The sequence below is a fragment of the Ornithorhynchus anatinus genome, chromosome 11 (assembly GCF_004115215.2).
Source record: "Ornithorhynchus anatinus isolate Pmale09 chromosome 11, mOrnAna1.pri.v4, whole genome shotgun sequence".
NCBI lineage: Eukaryota > Metazoa > Chordata > Mammalia > Monotremata > Ornithorhynchidae > Ornithorhynchus > Ornithorhynchus anatinus.
Genome location: NC_041738.1, coordinates 1,882,991 through 1,901,001, shown reverse-complemented (window position 1 = coordinate 1,901,001; position 18,011 = coordinate 1,882,991). Strand labels below are relative to the sequence as shown.

Here is an 18,011-nt window from a genome sequence, read left to right as displayed (position 1 = left end):
AGGAAGGTGGGCTGCTCCCGCCAGGCCCAACCCCTCAGCCACAGGATCGCCTCAGTTTCCCCTCCCGGTGGTTCCTTCCCCTGCCCCCGATCAACCCTGAGGGTATCCGTCAAGAAGCTCAGCTAGAGAAGAGCTCAGATCCCACTGGATCACTCAGATGTCTCTAAGGAGACACTCACCAGGCAGTTGGGGTGGGGGTTTTTTGGTATTTGTTAAGCGCTTACTATATGCCAGGCACTATACTAGGCACTGGGGTAGATACGAGCTATTCAGATTGGACACAGTCCATGTCCCACATGAGGGTCACAGTCTGAATCCCCATCTTACAGATGAGGTGACTAAGGCACAGAGAAGTTAAGTGAATTGCCCAAGGTCACACAGCAGACAAGAAGTGGAGCAGGGATTAGAACCCAGGTCCTTCTGACTCCCAGGCCCATGCTCTATCCACTAGGCCAAGCTGCTTCTCGGCCTCCCCGGCCTCCAAGTTGCTCTCATGGCCAAAGACAGAGAATGAGCCTAATGATGATAATTATGTGGTACTTGTTAACTGATGACTCTGTGGTCAAACACTGTGCTAAACACTGGGGTAGATACAAGATAATTAGGTCTCAAATGGGGCTCACAGTCCAGGTAGCAGGGAGAACAGGCACTGAATCCTCACTGTGCAGATGAGGAACTGAAACTAAGAGAAATAAAAGTGGCAGAGCCGGGGTTGAACTCAGGTCCTCTGACTATGGTCTGTGCTCTTTCCACTAAGCCACACTGCTTCCAATGCAGATGAGGAAGCCGAGCCCAGAGAGGTAAAGTGACTTGCCCACAGTAGACAGTGGCAGAGCTGGGCCTCAGTTTCCTCATCTATACTGCAGGGACAAGAGTGTTCAGCGCTTAGAACAGTGTTCTGCACATAGTAAGTGCTTAACAAATACAAATACCAACATTATTATCTCTGCCCTCTCCCCATCTTAGTTTGAGTCCTGTGGGAGGGGGACTGTGTCTGAGTTGATGATCCTGTACCAACCCTTGCGTTCATCTCAGTGTTTGGCGCGTAGCAAGTGCTTTATATATATATAAAAAAGTCCCTATCCGTGGGAACCCCGAGGCCCAGAGAGGTTCCATGACTTGCCTGAGGTCACAGAGCAAGTCTGGTGGTAGAGTCCACACTAGAACCCAGGTCTTCTCTATTCCAATTCTATGGCCTTTCCTCTCAGCCTCGCTACCTCCCAGTTCCCCAGTTAGGGGGCCGTCAGCTGATCGGGCCCCTACAGTAACGCTCTGCACGGGGTGAGTGCTCAATAGATTCTTCTCTCTCATTCAACCTATATCTTCCATCTTTCTCTAAATCCTGCTGGTTCAACCTTCATGACATCGTCATTAAAATCCCTCTTCCTCTCCATCCAAACTGCTGCCACGCTAATCCAAACACTTATCCTATCCCACCTCGATTACTCTATCAGCCTTCTCGCTGACCCTCCTGCCTCCTGTCTCTCCCCACTCCAGTCCATACTTCACTCTGCTGCCTGGATCGTTTTTCTACAAAAACATTCGATTCATGTCTTCTCTCTCTCCTCAAGAACCTCCAGTGGTTGCCATCCATCTCCGCATCAAACAGAAACTCCTTATCACGGGCTTTAAAGCACTCAATCACCTTGCCCCCTCCTACCTCACCTCGTTGCTCTCCTATTTACAACATCCAGCACATCTCACGCCTCTAATGCCAACCTACTCACTGTACCACGATCTCACCTAACTCGCTGCCGACCTCTCGCCCACATCCTGCCTCCGGCCTAGAGCACCTTCCCTCTTCATTACTCTCTCCGCCTTCAAAGTCTTACTGAATGCACATCTCCTCCAAGAAGCCTTTCCTGACTAAGCCCTCATTTCCTATTCCCCCATTCCCTTCTGCATCACCCTGATTTGCTCCCTTTATTCACCCCTCCCTCTGCTCCACAGTATTTATGTACATATCTGCAATTTATTTATATGTCTGCCTGCCTCTCCCTCTAGACTGTGAGCTGGTTGTGGGCAAGGAATGTGTCTACCAACTCCGTTATATTGTACTTTCCCAAGAGCTTCATACAGTGTTCTGCACTCAGTATGCGCTCGATAAATATGATTGATTGACTGTATAAATACCCCCTGGGATTCCTTTGGGGCAGGGCAGACTAGGCAGCCCAATGTCTCCCTTCCCCACAGCCTTACGTCTCCCCATGGCTATGTGTCTGACACGTTCCCCGGCCTTCCCACTGGTGGGCGAAATGGTGCCTCAGCCAATTGAGGGGGGTTTGGGTCATCGTGACCTGACCCCTGCGCTCAGTATACCAGGCAGGACAGGGACAGAAGCTCACAAACACTGGCACGCAGCTGCCAGCCTGACAAACAGGGCACAGCCACCTCACCTCCCCGTCTGCCGGCCTAGGCACACTCACCTCCTCACCTGCCAGCCCGGGCACAACCACCTCCCTGCCTGCCCGCCTGCCGGCCAGGGCACGGTCACCTCCTCTCCTTCCCTCCTGCCGACCTTGACACAATCACCTGCCCGCCTGCCGACCTGGACAAAGTCACCTCCCCTCCTGCCTACCTCCCGGCCTGGACACAGTCACCTCCCCTCCTGCCCTCCTGCCGACCTGGGCACAACCACCTCCTGTCCTGTCTACCTGCCATCTCTCCACCACACCCCACAGCCCCTCCCACCCACCCGCCAGGGCACTGCCACCTCTCTGCTCCACCCGAGCCCCGCCGCCCCACCAAAAGATGCCATCACAGGATCAAAGAGCCGGAGCCTCAGCTGCCCCAGCTAATCTGAACCATCAGTTGACGGAAGGTTGGCTGCACCCTGGGATGGTGGAGAACTCTGCTCGCTGAGCTAGGAGGGGATGCCAGGGACCAGGCTGGGCAGGGGGGTCCCCACTTCTGCCACCCCCCACGCCCTCGGGCCTCTACCCTGCAGAAGTTGCTAAGGGGTCTCATCCATTCAAACCCGGGAGGCCCTGTCAGGGAGAGGCACGTGCGTAGGAGAGCGGTGAGACTTTGACTTCCCCCATTTTACAGATGAGAAAACCAAACCCGGCCTTCAAACTCCGCCCCCATCCGTGGCTGTGGGGAAGTAGGAGCTTGGTAGAAGTTGGCTGGTGGAGGGAGAGCAGGAGGGAGAAGACCACTCAGGAGACGCGACTTTTTTTAATGGCATTTGTGACTAGCACCGTTCTAAGTACTGGGGCGGGATACAAGCTAATCAGGTTGGACACAGTCCCTGACCCACGTGGGGCTTCCAGCCTAAGTAGGAGAACAGGTGGGATTCCTGTTGGGGTTCCCCAACTCTGCTGCCTCTTTCGAAATGCGAGAACCTGGATAGGGCAGGGACGACCTTATGGCCCTTCTCTGAGGCCCTGGACATGCCCAAGGCTTCCACTCTGCATCCTGTCTCTGCTGGGGTTGTGGCCGCCAGTTTGGAGAAGCACTGGGAAACCAGGACAATAATCCAGAGGGACGGTCCTGGCTCAGCACCCGACTCCCATTCATCATGCCGACTCCAAGTCCCTCCTATTTTCCACACCTCAGTTTACCCTTCTATAGTCTGGTGGGGACTGAGCCGTCCTGTCCCCTCTAGGGCTTGCAAGGTTGGAGATTTGGTAAATTGGGCAGGGGTGAAGGGTTAGGGCCTACCGAGCCCCAACTTGGGGCAGGTGAAATTTTCTCGACAAGCAGAGGGGCCATGAGCCGGGCCTTGGACAGGTGAGATAACCCTCGGACGGGTGAGCTCACCTTGCAGGCTGCCCCGGGCTGAGGCTCGGGGACTCAGGTTCCCACTGGAAGGGGTTGGACTGGACAAGACCTCCAGAGGCCAGACTGTCCTGGGCCCACCACCTGAGAGGCCCATATCAGGTCCACTCTCACAGGTCTCTCTCAAGCCAGGACAGGAGATTTAGAACACAAGAAAAAAAATTGTTTGTGGGGAGGAACCCCACAGGGTCAAGCAGCAGCCTCCCCCAGGCTCTACCCAAATGGTAGCTCTGAACTCTCAGTTCAACCAGCTCTAGACTGTAAGTGCCTTATGGGCAAGGGACATATCGGCGAATTCTGTTGTACTGTACTCTCCCAAGTGCTTCGTCCCTACAGTGCCCTTCACGTAGTTAAGTGCTCAATAAACACCACTGATTGAAGCAGCCCCTTAGACTGAAGAGCAACCAACCTCCATTGTCCAGCCTCTATTTTCCACTCTTCAACCTCCACTTTCCAGCCCTCCACCCTTCAGCGCCCATTCTCCAACCTCTTTTGTCCAGCCTGTAGTCTCTGCTCTCCAACCATCACCCTCCGGACTATCACTCATCAGCCTCCCATTCTCCAGCTCTATTCTGCTTTGTGACCTTGAGCAAGTCACTTCACTTCTCTGTATCTGTTACTTCATCTATAAAATGGGGATTGAGATTTGTAAGCCCCATGTGGGACAGGGACTGGGTCCACCCCGATTTGCTTGTAACCATCCCAGCGTTTAGAACACTGCCTGGCACACTTTAAGTGCTTAACAAATTACATAATTATTATTATTATTCTCCACTCTCCAAACTCCACCCTCCAGCCCCTCATTCAACAACCTCCCATTATCCAGCCTCTAATCTCCATTCCCCAACCTCCTCTCTCAGCCTCCGTTCTCCAGCTCCATCCACCGACCTCCACGATTCAGCCTGCATGAGACAGGGCCTGGAGGAAACCTCAAACTGTTCCCACCGCCCAGGGCCAGGGGTAGAGGGGGCAGAGAAGGGGAAGAAGAAGGGGAAGGGATGAGACAGCCATTTGCATCTGTGTGCGGCGGGGGCCATATGGGGGCGGGGGCGAAGCCCAAACCTAGCTGCAGGAAGTGGGGAACCTCAGGGTGGCGGAGGTATGAGGAGCTGTGGGGGACGCGGAAGCTGCTGGCGCCGCCCTCTCCAGGAAGGGACGATAGGTCGGGGCGGCTGGCTGCCCGTGCTGGCTCCCCAGTGCTAGGCCACCCGCTGCCTTCAGAACTGGAAGGTGAGGGACCCCGACGGGGGTTGGGGGTGGATGGACTGGGAAGAGATGCGGCCGGGGAGGGAGAATGTTCTGGAGCGCCCCGGGGTGGGGGTGGATCCCCCGGGAAGGGGAGCAGAAGCCTGTTCAGAAGCTCTGCTGACCTCTCCATCGTCCCCTCCGCCCCCCCCCCCCCCCTTTGAGAATCCCTCACCCCCCACCTGGTGCCAGGCCCGCTTGGCCGCTCAGACCGGAGAACGCCCACTTCCCCTCTGGAGTGCCACCACCCGGAAGGGCCCTCCCCAGCCCCCATGCCATCTGGGTTAGGCTTTGGAGTATGTGTGTGTCCTGGGCAGATTGGGGGGTGGAGGGGGAAGCGCCAGGAGGCTGGGATCAGGCTGAACCACCGGGATGCAGCTGGGGGAGGGCCCACACCAACACAGGACGAGGACAGCACTCCCAGGGTTGAGGGGTGGGTGCATTCTGTCTCAGGCCTGCGGCCTGCCTGCCAGCCCCACCGGCCTGGGGGTCGGGCTCCCGGGGTCCCAGCCTCCTGGAACTGCAAGGGGTCGAGGGGGCTTCAGGGGCTCACGGCTTGACCCCCACCGTGGCCCTGGAAAGGGTGGAGAAGGGAAAGTCCGGTCCCAGGAGCCCAGGAGTCCAAGAGCCCAGGGCCCTGGGCCAGGCTGGGTGGGCGGGGAGGCAGCTCTGTCAGGTGGCTAAGTAGCCTGGGGGCTTTTCCCAAGGGGTCCCTTCCCCTGTGTGCGGATGGAGAAGGTTGGGTGGGGGTCTCCGGGCCGCCCTCGGGCTCGCACAGCCCTCGGCCCCTATGGGCAGGATGTGAGACCTCGTGCGGGCCGCTGGGCCGGAGCTAAAGGCGCAGCGGGGCGAGGCGGTCTGTGGGGGTGGCGGGGCCCGGAGGAGGGGCGACCCCTCTTCCCGCCCCCTCCTTGTCCCCTCCCACGCAGGTCAGTCCAGATCGGGGGTGGTCTGAGTCACGTGGTCCCCGCCCTTGCCCCAAGGAGGCCGCGGAAAGGGGAAAGTGGGGGAGCAAGGGCGAGGCCGAGGGGAGGATGGAGAGGGGGACCCAACGCTTGGCGCCCACGGTCACGCGGAATGGGGTGCTCCGGGACGGGCCGCGGGGGGGCGGCCGGCAGAGCCACGAGCGCCCTCTGGCGGCCTCGGCGGCGGCGGTTCGGTGGGCGGGGCCCCAGCAGCGAGGCCGCTGATTGGTGGAGCCCGGAGCGACGGTGCCCCTCCCCCCCCCCGCGGCCTCCAAGGAAGCGGCTGGGAGCCCCTCACTGCCCCCTGGTGGATACCTCTGGGATGGCTAATAATAATAATGAGGATGGTATTCGTTAAGCGCTTACTATAATAATGTTTGTATTTACTAAGCGCTTACTATGTCCAGAGCACTGTTCTAAGCGCTGAGGTAGATACAGGGTGATCAGGTTGTCCCACGTGAGGCTCACAGTTAATCCCCATTTTCCAGATGAGGCAACTGAGGCCCAGAGAAGTTTAAGTGACTTGCCCACAGTCACCCAGCTGCCAGGTGGCAGAGCCGGGATTCGAACCCATGACCTCTGACTCCCAAGCCCGGGCTCTTTCCACTGAGCCACGCTGCTTCTCTAACTATGTGCAAAGCACTGTTCTAAGCGCCGGGGGATACAAAGCGATCAGGTTGTCCCACGTGGGGCTCACAGTCTTAATCCCCATTTTCCAGATGAGGTACCTGAGGCCCAGAGAAGTGAAGCGACTTGCCCAAAGTCACACAGCTGGCAGAGAGGGATTAGAACCCATGACCTCTGACTCGCGGCCCGGGCTCTTTCCACTGAGCCACGCTGCTTCTCTTAATAATAATAATGTTGGTATTTGTTAGGCGCTTACTAGTGCCAAGCACTGTTCTCAGCGGTGGGGTAGAAGCAAGGTAATCAGATTATCCCACGTAGGGCTCACAGACTTCATTCCCATTTTACAGATGAGGTAACTGAGGCACAGAGAAGTTAAGTGACTCGCCCAAGGTCACACAGCTGACAAGCGGCAGAGCCGGGATTAGAACCCATGCCCTCTGACTCTCGAGCCTGTGCGCTTTCCACTGAGCCACACTGCTTCTATGTGCAAAGCACTGTTCTAAGCACTGGGCACTGGGGGAGATTCAGGGTTATCAGGTTATCCCACGTAGGGCTCACGGTCTTCACCCCCATTTTCCAGATGAGGGAACTGAGGCCCGGAGAAGTGAAGTGACTTGCCCAAAGTCACCCAGCAGACAAGTGGCGGAGAACCCACGGCCTCTGAATCCCAAGCGCGGGTTCTTTCCACTAAGCCACGCTGGACTTAACCCACCTACTGCCTCCCCTGACGTCAGGACCGGACATGGGTGGTTTGGGGCGGAGAGGAAGGGCCCTACCGGTCTCAATAGCAGAGGGGTCGTGGGGGCCGGGCTCCACCCCAAGCCTCCCGTGGGAGGGCTGGAGAGAGAGTTGAGGGGAGCACAGCCTAGTGGATAAAACCCAGGCCCGAAAGTCAGAAGAACCCCAGTTCTAATCCCAGATCCACCATTCAATCGTATTTACTGAGCACTTACTATGCTCAGAGCACTGTACGAAGCAGACCGCTCGTCTGCTGTGTGGCCAGACCACAAGTCACAAGTGTGAGGAAATCACTTAACTTCTTTGTGCCTCAGTTACCTCACTTGTAAAATGGGGCTTTAGACTGTGAGCCTCATGTGGGACATGGACGGTGTCCAACCTGATTAGTTTGTATTCATTCATTCAATGGTATTTATTGAGCGCTTACTATGTGCAGAGCACTGTACTAAGCGCTTGGAATGGACAATTCGGCATCAGATAGAGACAAGCCCTGCCCAACGACGGGCTCACAGTCTAAACGGGGAAGACAGACAGCAAAGCAAAACAGAACAAAACAAAACATCATCAAGATAAATAGTATCAAAGAGATATACACCTCATTAACAAAATAAATAGGGTAATAAATACTATATACAAATGAGCACAGGGCTGAAGAGAGGGGAAGGGAGAAGAGCAGAGGGTTAGGGGAGCAGAGGGAAAGGGGGAGCTCAGTCTGGGAAGGCCTCCTGGAGGAGGTGAGTTCTCAGTAGGGCTATGAAGAGGGGAAGAGAGTGAGTTTGACGGAGGTGAAGAGGGAGGGCATTCCAGGTCAGCGGTAGGACGTGGGCTAGGGGTCGACGGCGGGAGGGGCACGAACGAGGGACGGTGAGGAGGTGAGCGGCAGAGGAGCAGAGTGTGCGGCGTGGGCAGTAGAAAGAGAGAAGGGAGGTGAGGTAGGAGGGGGCAAGGGGATGGAGAGCTTTGAAGCCAAGAGGGAGCAGAGAGGGAGCAGGAGAGGGAGTTCTGTAACTCAGGAACCTGGTGGCTGGGGATTGGGGCTCCGGCTCTAACTCTGATTCTCCTGGTTGGCCAGAAGACCTCCCGCCAGTATACATTAGCCCTTTGACCCTTAGACCTTAGAGAGTCACAGTTTTTCCCAAAGGAGAGAAGCCCAGGCCTGAGGATGGACCTGGGCAGAGAAGCCACGCGTCCCCGACGCCCCTCCTTGAACCGAGTTGCGTCTGACCTGCCCTTTGCCCCCGGCGGCGGCTCCCTCGGGGGCTGCTGGGAAGGTTGGCCGTAGGTCGGGGGCGGGCCCGGCCCGGCCGGCTTGGCCCCCCATTAACCGTTAACCTGTGTTTGCTTTGGCCACGCAGAGTCGAGGCGAGACTTCTCTCATGCCCCGCTCGGCGCTTCGCAAACGGGATGGAGCTCGGTCGGGGCCTGCTGGGGCTGTGAGAGAGGAGACTCCGGGGGGCCCTGGCCCCGTGTGGCCGCTGGGGAGATGGATGACGCGGGACACTCCGGCCACGCGGGACCCATGGACTTCCTCCTGGCCGTCGCGGGGGGCGACCGGCAGGCTGACGCCCACGAGCCGTCTGCGGGGCCCACACCAGACACGGCTCCTCCCTTCCATCCCCACTGGTCCGTGAGCCGGGACCCTGCTGGCTTCCCCCCGATGCCCCCTGAGGGGCTGGCACCTTCTCTCCCGGATGGGGTCGTGGGGTGCCTCCAGAGGGAGGGCCCCCCTCCTATGGAGCGGGGCACCCCGCCCGGGACAACGCAGGAGGACACCCAGCCAGGGGCCGGGGGGAGGCCGAGGGGCAGCTCCAGCAGCTCCGCCCAGGTCATGTTCTGGGCCGGCATCCTGCAGGCCCAGATGTGCGTCTTGGACCTCGAGGAGGAGCTGGAGAAGACGGAGGGCTTCCGGGAGGAGCTGAGACGCTGCCTCTCGTCCTCTGCCAAGGCCCCCGACTCCCCGCGGGACCCGAGCCCGGGAGCCCAGCCACCCCTGAACATCATGGAGGACTCAGAGGAGGATGCCAGCGAGACTGAGGAGGGCAGGGGCGGCTGCGGAGAGGAGTCGGAGGGCTTGTACCCAGAGTGGGGCGAGGAGGAAGAGAGCCTCTTCTTCGACAATCCCATTTTCCTGGAGAGCCCCGACTCCGACGTCGGGGTCTCGGAGGAACTGCTCTTCTGGGGTCCTGCAGAGGGGGAGGTCGACCCAGGCCCCGCCGTCAAAGAGGAGGAGACCCCTCAGGGTTGCCCCAGGATGGGGAGCCCAGGGCTTCTCCAGGGCGAACCCATGGCTTGGCATCTCGAGACTGAGCAGAGAAGGGCGGACACTGATGCGGAGCCGGACAGTGAGTCCCCTCCCCCGCTCCCTGTGCCCACCTACAAATCGCATTTTCACTCCTGGCCCCAGGAGGAGCCCCGCTTCCCGGCTACCATCCCCGCTCCTGCAGCAGAGGTGGTGGAGGTAAGAGGGGGTGGGTGGGGAGAAGGCCCCCATAGCAGGCCCTCCGGCTGTGCCTCAGGCCACTGGAAGCACCAGGTTGCTTCCTACACAGCCACGTTGGCAGGATGTCAAGACGTCAACTAGTCCATCCCTGCCTCCACACACCTAGAGCCGCTGGGCAAGAAAGCTGCCTCCCTCGACCTATAAAATCTGCAGAGAGGATGCTCCCTTTCCCCTGCCCCTGGCAACCTGTTCCGGTGACTCCTTGGCCCTGACAGAGGTTAAATGGGAGCCCCTTTTATGTAGCCTAAACCCCATTCTGGTCCAGGGAAGAGAAAACAAGGGCAGGCTTTTCTGGGTATTTCCACTCCAGTATTAGCTACTATCCTCAACCTTTCTGGTGAGGGGGGGCCCTCACCCCAGCCCGTCTCTGAGGGGGCAGAGGAAATGGACGAGATTGTTGGATGGTAAGCAGGATCTGGGTTGGAGGAAGGGAGCAGGCTTTAGAGCCCCTCAGATGGAAACCTGGGAGCACCGGCCCCCTCATCCCTGTGGAGCAATGGTCCCATCTGTCCTTCCAAAGGAGGTGAGTGCTGGTCTATGAGGGGGTGCAGCCCCAGTGGAGAGGAGGCCAAGTCCTCTTCCTCTCTCAAGCCCCAGTCTCTAGGTCCCTCTGGCTTCAGGGGTTTGGGGTCCCCCCTGATTAAAGCTCAACTCACGGGGCAGAGCTGCAGGGCGAAACAAAGGGCCCGGGCCGGCCGCTGGTTGTCGGGATACAAGGGTTTTTCAGGAAGTATATTAAACCCCTGTGGTCAGAGTGACAGTGCAGCCTCGCTCTGTGGCAAGCGGGCAAACTTACAGAGCTGAGAGGCACCTGTCCTCTCCCCAACCAGCAGGGTAAAGCCCCCCATCCCAGGGAGGAAGCCCAACCGTCTTCCCCTCCCTCCCTCCGCCACCCCCGATCAGGTCCCCACTGACTGAGATGAGGCAGGCAGGTGGTGCCAGCCACCCAGCTGAGTGCCAAGATAGAAGGGGAGGAAGATTCCCTCCTCCCACTCCTCACCCCATTCACAGAAATACTGCAATTCTACCCCCAGGACTGGAGCTGTCCCCTAAGCCAAGAGACGGATGAGCCTCCCTCTAGCTGCGTGCTCCTCCACTCTCCGGGGAGAGGTGGGTGACCCCCACCCCCTGCAATGGGGGGCTGTGGGGAGGGCAGGGAGGGGACTGGCCCAGGTCTGAGGAAGTGAGGGCAGGGGGGCGTTCAGAGAGCGGACCTAGCTGGGGGGAAGGAGGAGGGGAGAGAGGAGACACCTGCCTGCACTGGGGCCCACCCTCCCTGCAACTCAGGGATGGCCCTGCTCAGACTCTTTCTCCTTAGGGGAGGCCACTGTGGGGCTGCTGCAGGGCCCTGCCCCCTACATCCCAACCCCCTCAGTGTCACTGGAACCGAACTGCCCCTGGGACACTCCAGACCCTGTGACTCCAGAAACCAGCAGCTCCACCCCTGTCCCCACCCCGGAGGAAAGCGCCAGCCTGCAGGTTCAGGGCTTTAGCAGCCCCTTCTACGATGGGAGGCCAGAGCCGCCGAGCCTTTCCTCCCCGGAGGAAGCAGATGCCGGGCCGGACAGCCCAGTCGGGAGTGGGTCCTCAGACCCAGAGCACGGAGTCGGGCCCACAGGGGAGGCTGTTTCGAAGGAAGCCGGGCAGGTCCAGTGGGAAATCCATCCAGCAGCCTCCAAAGGGTAAGTAAACCCCAGTCTCCTCCCACGGGTTCCAGGTAAGGGATGATGTCAGATGCTGGGATCACTGCCCCTCCCAGGGTCGTGCCCAGGCCCCCTGGCACTCCCCTTCTCCCCGTCCCATCTGCCCGTGGTTGGTCTCTCCATCTGCAACAACACTAAGACTGATTGAGACCTACTATATACAAAGCACTCCTGGGCTCCCACTGGATGCAGAGAGCTGTACTGGGCACCTGCTCTGTGCAGAACTTTGTCTTGGGTGGCTACTCTGTGCACAGCGCCGTCTTGGACACCTCCTGTTCTAGGCACTGATCGTGTGTAGGGCACTCTGCCTAGCACCTATTAGGTCGAGTCTAGTTGAGCCACCCCCGGATGGGAGGCTGGATGCTGGGTCAGACCCCCCGGGGTTTGTCCCAGGCCTTGGGGCCATTGTGGGCCTCTAGACTGTAAGCTCCCAAGTGCTTAGTATACTGCTCTGCACACAGTAAGTACTCAATAAACACGACTGACTGGGAAATTTGTAGTTGGGGACTGAGGTGGGCAGAAGCTGGACGTCGAGGTCTGCTCCTGGGGAGAAACCTCTCAGTCTAGCCTGCCCCTGGAGTGAGCCCCCTGCAGCCCAGGGTCATGGATCTTCTTCTAGGCACCATCCCACCCCCCCGCTCCAGGCGGACCCTGAGCCAGAGCCCGAGGAGCCGAGGCCAACAGGCGGAGCGGAGAAAACAGCCGACAAGGTGGCTAATGGGGTGGCCCCCGACCCCCAAGCGGCCCGGTGCTTAGCTGCCCGCCTCTACCACCTGGACGGCTTCCAGAAATCGGACGTGGCCGCCTACCTGCGGAAGAAGTAAGTCAGGGCCGGGGGCTCCGGCAGAGTTTTACTCAGTCCTAGCCAGGAGGGGTGGAGTTAAGGGGGGGACCACAGGCAGTGGCCACTCCTCCCTCTCCAGTTCTGCTCTGACCTCAACCTGACCTCCTGGCCCTCAGACCCCGCTGACCCTCCATTCTCCTTCCTAGCAACGACTTCAGCCGGGCGGTGGCCGAGGAGTACCTGTCCTTCTTTCAGTTTGGCGGCCAGAGCTTGGACCGTGCCATTCGGTAGTGCCTGGCGGTTCTGGGCTGTGGGGGGTGGGGGGTCAAGCTAAGTGTCGGCTCAAGTGGGGTCAGTGAGCCCGGCCCCTGGGGGGCTTAACCCAGCCCCCCGCCCCTCTCGCCATCAGACACTTCCTCCAGGCCTTTGTGCTGACTGGTGAGACGCAGGAGCGGGAACGTATCCTCTGCCACTTCTCCGAGCGTTACCACCGCTGCAACCCCAAAGCCTTCTCCTCAGCAGGTGGGCACGGCCTTCGGGGCCGCAGGACTCCTGGCCGTCTGTGGGGATGGGACCCTCTGTGGCTTTCTCAGGGAGATCCCTGGGGGCGGGGGAGAAACACGTCTCGGCATCGGTCAGTAGTGGGGAGTGAGTCTCCCGGAAGGGCTTTATCCCGGGATCCAAAGCCTGATGAGGGCGGAGCCCTAAATCTGCCCCTGGCCACGTCGGAGACCATGCTGGGGACCACCCACTGACTCTCCGTCTTCTCTCTCCCGCAGACTCAGTGCACACGCTGACCTGCGCGCTGATGTTACTCAACACCGATCTGCACGGACAGGTGAGGATGGGCAGGCGGGTAGGGTAGGGAGCCAGTGGAGGGGCCTGATCCGGCCTCCTCTGGGGGTCCAGGTGGAGCAGCCAACTCCCGGGGCTCAGGAGCTGGGCTGTAAGAGTAGGGTATTTCGGGGGGGTGGCGGGCACCTCTCCGAACCCACAAGCCAGGCACCGGCAGGTCCCCAAGGATGGGATTCCAAGGGCCCCTGGGATCTTAAGGAGCAGTCGCAGAATTATTGGGCTCCTGGGATTAGGGTCAAAGGTCAGTGGCACGGCCCTGATGCCTCTCGCGTTTCTCCGTGGACACGCTAATCCAGAACATCGGGAAGAGCATGAGCTGCCAGGAATTCATAACCAATCTGGATGGCATGAGGGATGGAGGAAATTTCCCCAAGGAGCAGCTCAAGGTATGGGACTCCAGGAGTCTCGCCCGCCTGCAGAGGGCTTAGGCTCCGGCACTGGACTGCTGGAAAACGCGCTTCCCGTGGCATCTCGGTGGGTGTGGTGGCAGCTCTGGTTGGCCCTACAAGGCCAGGGTGGAGGCGGGAATTCAACCCGAGCCCCAGCTCTGGGATTCTGAGGCTTCTGGGAGGCCAGGTCGGGAGGAGGAGGCCCGGCAGAGATTTCCCCCCTTCCCCTAACTTCATGCTGTTTCTTCCAGACCCTGTACATGTCTATCCGCAACGAGAAGCTGGAGTGGGCCATGTAAGTGGCTTCCCCTGCCTCATGCCACCCCAGCTCCATCGGGTAGCCCACATCCAGGCAGCAGCCCCTTGTGTCCCAGGGACAGGAATATTTCCAAGTTCCAGAGATGACCCTGGCACCTGCCCAGCTCAGGGTTTACAGTGAAATGCCCTACCGTATTTTCCCCGGCCCGAGGAGAGCAGAGGTCTACTCCATTCTTCCCAGAGTGGGACAAGGAGATACTCATGGGATTGGAGTTGGGGAAGAGCAGGGTATGCTGCGGAGGAAGGGGAGAGTGACAATGAGGAATTTCATTCCTAGAAAGTGTTTCTCCAGACCCGATGTCCTTGGTGGGTGGGAGGGAGGGAGAAGGCAGCTAAGTGTGCCTCCAGTAAACATCAGAACAGAGTGGAACCATGCTTGGACCACCCCAGTCCATCTAGTCCGGTATTCTCTCTCTGATGAGGACCCCAGGATATCTGAAGGAACCTTGTGCTGGCTGCCCTCCTGGACGTCCACCCAAACCCCCAGTCTGGGGGAGAGTGGAGCTGGGAGGAAGAAGGGTCCGTGGGATCTGTTTCAACATGGCTGGAGGCAACATTTCTGCCCCCGCCGGGCCCTAGTCCCATGTCTCCATTTAACTCCAGGTACCCACTGGTGGGCTCCCCAGGCACCTGCACCCCCAGACCTCCCCGGCACTGACCCACTTGGCATTGGTTTCCCCTGCCAGGGATGAGGAGCCCGCTCTCCCAGAGAAGGCCAGGCCGCCCCCCACCTTCGGCCGGAAAGCCAGTAACCCCTTCCTGCAGCTGCCACATGACCTCACGGCACCCACCTACAAGCAGGGTCTTTTGGCCCGCAAGATACACGCGGACGCTGATGGGAAGAAGAGTGAGTGTGGGTGGCCCCGGGGCACCGTGCACACGTGCAAGTGTGCGCACACGGGAGGCCCCTCGGTTGGGGAAGACCATGCCTGGGTCCCTGACAGCTGTCTCTCTTTCTCTCTCTCCATCCCTTGCTGCTCCCCCGTGGGCAGCGCCGTGGGGGAAACGGGGCTGGAAGATGTTTCACACGTTGCTCCGAGGGATGGTGCTCTATTTCCTGAAGGTAATGGCCGCCGTGACCCCTCTCCCACCGTGGTCCACCTCGTGGACCCGGGTCCGGTCTTTCTTTCCCCATCCTCCCTCAGTGTTTCATCTCCTTATCCCTCCCGTCATCCTCTCCTTTCCTTTCCTCTTTCCACCCACCCCCGTTGCCCACCTCCGCTCCGGGCCGGGACTCGTAGGGAGAGGAGACGTGCCCGGAAAACTGGAACCCGGTGGGGCCATTCACGGAGGAGGCGGTGGGGGTGCACCACGCGCTGGCCGCCCCGGCTGACCATTACACCAAGCGACCGCACGTCTTCCAGCTGCGCACGGCGGACTGGCGCCTCTACCTCTTCCAGGCTTCGTAAGTTCTCAGCCGTCCCCTGCTGGGGGAGCCGCAGGCGGGACTGCAGACGGGGGAGGTGAACCAGCCCCGGCCTTCCCGGGCGTGGGTTCACCCCTTCCTGGTCCCCCCCGGTGGCCCAGGGAGACAGCTTCCAACCGTTCCTGCAAGCGGTCTGGTGCCGCTGTAGGACAGAGTCCTGAGTTGCCCGGACCGTGGGCCTGGTCTGGGTGGCGGGCCTGTGGGGATGGGCGGTGCGGGGAGAGGGCATGACACTCTTGTGCTCTGGTGCTGGTGGCCAGAACTTGGGGTTTCATTCATTCATTCATTCATTCATTCATTCATTCATATTTACTGATGGCTTACTGTGTGCAGACCACTGTACTACACTCTTGGGAGAGTACAATATAATAATAAATGGCCACATTCCCTGTCCACAACAAGCAAACCCTGAGGTCTGCGAGCCCCGGGGTCCGCCTCGAGCTTTACCTCTGCCCCTCGGGACCAGAAGACCTCCCGTGATCCTCTGAGGGGGTCTCCCGGAAGGTGGGGGGCGTTGGGGTAGGTGTTAACCCCTCCCCCTCCCCCACCCCGGGGTTCCTAACAGCACGGCCAAGGAGATGCACTCCTGGATCGCCCGAATCAACCTGGCAGCCGCCACGTACTCGTCCCCGCCCTTCCCCGCCGCTGTCGGCTCGCAGCGCAAGTTCATCCGGCCCATCCTGCCCACCGGCCCGGCCCAGAGCTCCCTGGTATGGCTCCCGGGGGGTCCAGACAGAGGGAGGAGGTGCCCAGGGGGTCCTGGGGAAGCCAGAGGGTCCCCGAGGGGTGGGGGAGGGGAACGATGAATCGAGGCTGCCCCAGCCAGGCCGCCCCCAGCTTAGATGAGAGGGGTGTCCCCGGCAGGAAGAGCAGCACCGCTGCCACGAGAGCTGCCTGGATGCTGCCTCCGACGACCTGCTGGATCTTCAGAGGACTCTCCCTGAGCGCCGTGGCCGGGGACGCGACCTGGAGGAATTCAGGCTGCGGAAGGAGTTTCTGGAACATGAGGTAGGGGACCCACCCCCTCCCCGTGTCTGCTCACCCCCTCATCTCAGCCTGGCCCGACTCTGCCCACCTCTCCTTCCACCCAGCAGGACAATGGCACCGGCCCGAGTTAGGCGGTTTCAGGGACACCCTGCCAGTCCCCATGTCCCTGGCTCTGTAATTTGTGGGTCCAAGTGTCTTGGCCAGTCCCGTGAGAGTTGTGGGTATCGGGTGTACCGCGGGGAGTGGCAGTTTTCCGGAGCCAGAGCAAGAGAAAGGGAGTCCCAGCCTAAGAGAGAGGCGGGGATGGCATCGTTGCAGAAAACCCGCTACGAGATCTACGTGCAGCTGCTGGTGACCCGACTGCGAGATGGCCCAGACACCAACCTGGAGCTCTGGGAAGCCCGGCTGGAAGAGGAGGCCCAGACGGCCCAGAACCCAGAGCCCAGCCTCAAAAAGTCACACTCCAGCCCCTCGCTGCACCAGGATGAGGCCCCCACCACCGTCAAGGTGAAGCGCAACATCTCGGAGAGGAGGACATATCGCAAGATCATCCCGAAGCGCAACCGCCAACAGGAGTGAGCCTGGGGCTCTTGCGGAACCCTGGACACAGCCATCCTCCCTCCCACATACCCCAACCTGCTCTGCGCTCCTTACGGCCCGTTGCCCCATTCCCTCTTAGGCTGCCAGGTGGCACCGCTGTCCTGGGTTGGTCTCTGGTGGGGTCTCTGGCCGGAGACCCCGGGGAGGGGGCAGTCCGGGCGAAGGCTGGGAACACTGCTCTCCCTCTGGCCTCGGGCCTCCAGCCCTGGCTCCCCCCGTAGTTCCTCCTTACCCTTTGCTTCTCTGGACCCTCCGAGGGCAGCAGGAGCATTTGAGAAGGGGCCCTAAGAGCCCAGACTCTAACCCCCATCTCCGGCATGGAGGCCCTAGTTGCTTGGCTGCTTGGCCGGGACTGTGCTCAATCTGCGCCGGGGGAAGCCTTCTCTACCTGCCCGGGCCCGAACCAGCCGGGCACTGCAAAGGTGTCTGAGCTCCGGGCACGGAGAAGCTTACCTGGCGCCCCTTGAAGACACAGCTGGAGCTGGAGCCAGAGCCGGCCGCAGGCTCCGCCCCGGACCTAGCCTCTGCCCTCTCACCACCTCTTCCTCTGCCCTAGAGTGGGAGCCTGGTGACTCCAGTTCCCTAAAGAAGGGGGAACAGGTCTTGTCATGGCTGGAACTCTGGAGCGTTGAGGTGCCATCAATAAACCACTGACCAATAAACTCACATGTGGAGAGCGCGGAGGGACGTGGCGGGTCCAGGACAGGCAGCTGGAGGAAGGAAGGATCTCCGTGGTCAACCGCATTAAGGGGCAGGTGCTACCACCTGGCATCCTGCCCTCAGGGGGTCAGGCGGCTGACTCTGAGCTGGCCTGGAAGGAGGTTGGGAAAGGGGTCAACAGCGGTTACAGGGGAGTCCCTATACGTGGCCAGAAACAACTTGGGAAAGGAGCTGGGGGGCTCTGAATCACCCCTGGCCCCCCAACCACTGGCCTGGCTGGAGGGAAGGTGGTTGGGGGGAGGCCCATCCTAGCAACAAGGTTCATTAAGCAGAGCAAAGGTTTAGGAGGGGGATGAGGGGGGAAGGGTGATGGAAGAAAGCATCAAGAGTCATCCAGAACTCAGCAGAGAGAGTCAAGGGCTGAAGTGCTCCGG

The 18,011-nt window shown here is 59.9% G+C and overlaps 1 protein-coding gene across 2 annotated transcripts; it reads left to right on the top strand.

Moving 5' to 3' along the window:
• The first annotated feature begins 1,200 nt into the window (after nucleotides 1-1,200).
• Nucleotides 1,201-17,583, top strand: PSD4 (pleckstrin and Sec7 domain containing 4). Of its 2 annotated transcripts, none has more exons than XM_007656759.3 (16): nucleotides 1,201-1,281; nucleotides 8,711-9,813; nucleotides 10,890-10,965; nucleotides 11,174-11,537; nucleotides 12,178-12,378; nucleotides 12,549-12,629; nucleotides 12,752-12,864; nucleotides 13,122-13,180; nucleotides 13,494-13,583; nucleotides 13,838-13,881; nucleotides 14,591-14,751; nucleotides 14,897-14,967; nucleotides 15,146-15,309; nucleotides 15,896-16,040; nucleotides 16,195-16,338; nucleotides 16,636-17,583. In XM_007656759.3, the coding sequence occupies exons 2-16, from the start codon at nucleotides 8,839-8,841 to the stop codon at nucleotides 16,894-16,896; spliced, it is 2,949 nt and encodes a 982-aa protein (XP_007654949.2). In that variant the 5' UTR covers nucleotides 1,201-1,281; nucleotides 8,711-8,838; the 3' UTR covers nucleotides 16,897-17,583. The 2 variants fall into 2 exon arrangements, with proteins under 2 accessions (XP_007654949.2, XP_007654948.2); XM_007656758.3 differs by lacking the exon at nucleotides 1,201-1,281 and adding an exon at nucleotides 4,923-5,010.
• Nucleotides 17,584-18,011: the final 428 nt, after the last annotated feature.